Raw genomic sequence first — 3,436 nt, forward strand, 5'->3', positions numbered from 1 at the left:
GCATGTTTATAGCCTTCATATGGGAAGGATCCAATGGAGGAAGAGTTAAAAGAGAGGAGGGGGACGTATGAAGGAGGAAGAACCAGAAGAAAAGGGACATAGTAACTATTTAATAAATTTTTTCAGGAGTTACTATCTCCACAGTCAGAGCCACTGCTGCTGCCATCCTATCTCAATCTCCTATGCCAAGATCTTGGAGAAGACCTTCAAGTGGCTCTGCACCTTGCAACAAAGAATAAAAGATGCCAAATTTACCCAAGAGCAGTATCCTACCCAAATCCCAGTGACAATAGAACCAAGAAAGGGTGAGAAGCAGTTTCCTATCCTGGATAAAACTGAGTTCTTTGCACCTGATCACATCAAAATGAGTGAACTCATCAAAATAATTAGCAGGCTCTTACAATTCAATGCTAATCAAGTCTTCTTCCTGGTTGTGAATGGACACAGCATGGTGAGTGGATCCATGCCAATTTATGAGGTGTATGAAAGTGAGAAGCATGAAAATGGTTTCTGGTATATGGTATATGCCTCTAGGAGACATTTGGAATGAAATTGTTGGTCTAAGATTAGAAAACTGGGTCTATTTTATTTTGCTCCTTTGTCCTCCATATGGTAAGTTTTGAGCTCTCATACCTATTTTTTTTCATGTTGTTGCTAACTAATGGCTTTCTAGGACTTGGTCTTGAAAAACCACAGACCTTCATAATTATGGTAAAAGAAATCTCAATAAGATAAGGAAAAATGTTTAGTCTTCTAGAAAGTCAGAAAAGCAGATACTCATTTTGTATCATAAAACTTCTTGTAAATGTTAATTCTAATTAAGAGACACCCTGACTTCAGAGATTGTTGCTATGGTCTGTGAAAATAACCTTTAACATCTAAGAAGTCTGTAATTCTGATTTGCTGTTTTACTTAATAATTTGTCCAAGCCCTAACTCCCTGTACCGGTGACTATGACCTTCCTTGGAAAGAGATCTTTCCCCAAATGATATGTCTCCCCAAAAGATATGTCCAAGCCTTAACTTCCTATACCTGTGAATATGACCTTACTTGGAAAGAGATCTTTGCATTTGTAATTAAAAAAAGGATCTCAAAATGAGATCATCCTGGATTAGGATGAACCCTAAATCCAATGACAGTCGATCTTAGAAGGGGCAGAAAAGGGGGTACCTGGCTGGCTTAGTCAGTAAAGCATGCGACTCTTGATGTCAGGGTTGTGGGTTTGAGTGTTGGGTGTAGAGATTACCTAAAAGATAAAATCTTAAAAAAAGAAAAAAGAGTGACAGAAAAGAAGAAGACACACAGAGTCAAAAAGAGGAGAAGGTCATGTGACGGAAGTAGAAATTGGAATGGTGTGTTTACAAGCCAAGGAATGCCAAGGTTTGCCTACAGCCACCGGAAGTTAGGGAAAAGGCATGGAATAGATTTCCTCAGAGCCTCCAAAGGGTGTCAACCCTGCTGACACCTTGACTTCAGACTTCTGGCTTCCACACATCTGAGAGAATAAACTTATGTTGTATTAAGCCACCCGGGGGTAATTTATTATGATAGCCCTATGAAACTGATACACACATATAGTTGTTTTGTGTGTGTGTGCGTGTGTGTGTGTGTTTTAACAGAATCAGAAGAACATCATTGGTGATCACTGGCGATGTTCTTCTGATTCCGTTTAAAAAAATCCACAAAAAACAAAACAACTATATGTGTGTATCAGTTTTGTAGGGCTATCATAATAAATTACCACTGGGTGGCTTAACAACATAAGTTTATTCTCTCACATGTGTGGAAGCCAGAAGTCTGAAGTCAAGGTGTCAGCAGGGTTGATACCCTTTGGAGGCTCTGAGGAAATCTATTCCATGCCTTTCCATAAATTCACCCTTCTTCTCCTTCATGCATGGAGATTAAAAACAAAGAAACAAAAACTGTGATGGGTATATTTCTTAAGTAAACAAAAAGCCTATTCTTATTTAAATTAACGAGGGAATCCAAGAAACAGGCATTTGGGGTATTATCACAATGTTGGGAGAACAGCAAGATGGGTGGTCCTAGTTATGAAACCCAAACTACCTCTTGTTGGATTAGACTCTGCTGAATCTGCTTGCCTGGCAGAGTGGGAAGGCAGGTGAATGCAGCCCCAAAGTCCTATTAACAATGGTGGAGTCATTGCAGACCAAAGGGTGGCTGACTATGCTTTTAATTGTTTATTTTTAAAAAACACTTCTGTGTATAATCCAGTGTTTATCATCTAATGTGCTCCAAATCTTTCACAAGTGTGCTGACCAATTCTGATCAATTTGTAAAACTATATGCGATAGGGTCACAAATTTACTTTTATTACACAGATATGTGCACAAACTGTAGCTTATTTTCTGTAATCTGCAATTTCTTGTGAACCCCCATGTCCACCTTATTAGGTAAAATAGGGCAAAAACCCCAACCCTAGCTTTTAGTTGAGTCTGATAAACTTAGTCTAATTAAGTAATTTAACAGCTTCTTTAGGTAAATCAGATTCTTATGTGTGATTGTTTTTCAGATTTCATCCCCCTTTCCCCACTTCAACCTATGATGGAGTATGGGTATTTGGAGGTGTTGGGCAAAGAGTGTCCCCTGCAAACCCCAGCCTTTGGAGGTGTGGTTAGTCTGTGGTTGGTCTGGTTCACATCCCTCAGAAAGCTTGGTCTTTCCTCTCTACACTCGGGACCTAGTAGTCCTCCCTGACCCATATGCAGCAGTGGGGAGGGGTTTATACATCTAATACCTCCTTAAGGCCATACCTCTCAATAGGTTCCTGGCTGAGGCAGTATTTGGAATCCTTAGTTATAGGACCACCTGGGTACCTCCTGGTGTTGCAGTGAATTCCTCTGGTAAGTTTCCTAGCCAGTTTCTCAGCTACTGCTCTCATTTCCTTACAGGCCAGTGGGAACATCTGGGTGTCTTCCATGTTGTGATCACCATTTCTCTTTCTCTTTTTTAATATTTTGAGAGAGAGAGAGAGAGAGAGCGCGCAGTGGAGGGGCAGAGAGAGAGGGAGACACAGAATCTGAAGCAGGCTCCAGGTTCTGAGCTGTCAGCACAGAGCCCCATGTGGGGCTTGAACCCACGGACCGTGAAATCATGACCTGAGCCGAAGTCAGATGCTTAACCGACTGAGCCACCCAGGTGCCCCACCATTTCTCTTCTTTATATCAGCAGTGGTTGTTGTGGGGCCAGCAAGGAGTCCTCCTCTTTAACTAACGAGATACAGATTATCAAACTCTTTGTTTAAAAGAAATCTACCTAAGTCGGGGGTGGGGGTGGACAGGTTAAATGGGCGATAGGTATTAAAGAGGGCACTTGTGATAAGCACTGCGTGTTGTATGTAAGTGATGAATCACAAAATTCTACACCTGCAAGTAATATTGCACTGTATGTTAACTAACTGGAATTTAAATTAAAA

At 40.8% G+C, this 3,436-nt stretch overlaps 1 protein-coding gene across 1 annotated transcript; it reads left to right on the forward strand.

Annotated features, from left to right (window-relative positions):
* LOC115521079 (microtubule-associated proteins 1A/1B light chain 3B-like) lies at positions 1 to 1,039 on the forward strand. The gene is given in 2 exon segments (XM_032594148.1): positions 1 to 530; positions 533 to 1,039. Coding segments are annotated over 2 exon segments (495 nt in total). The 5' UTR covers positions 1 to 67; the 3' UTR covers positions 565 to 1,039.
* Positions 1,040 to 3,436: the final 2,397 nt, after the last annotated feature.

This window comes from Lynx canadensis, chromosome C1, assembly GCF_007474595.2.
Source record: "Lynx canadensis isolate LIC74 chromosome C1, mLynCan4.pri.v2, whole genome shotgun sequence".
Lineage (NCBI taxonomy): Eukaryota > Metazoa > Chordata > Mammalia > Carnivora > Felidae > Lynx > Lynx canadensis.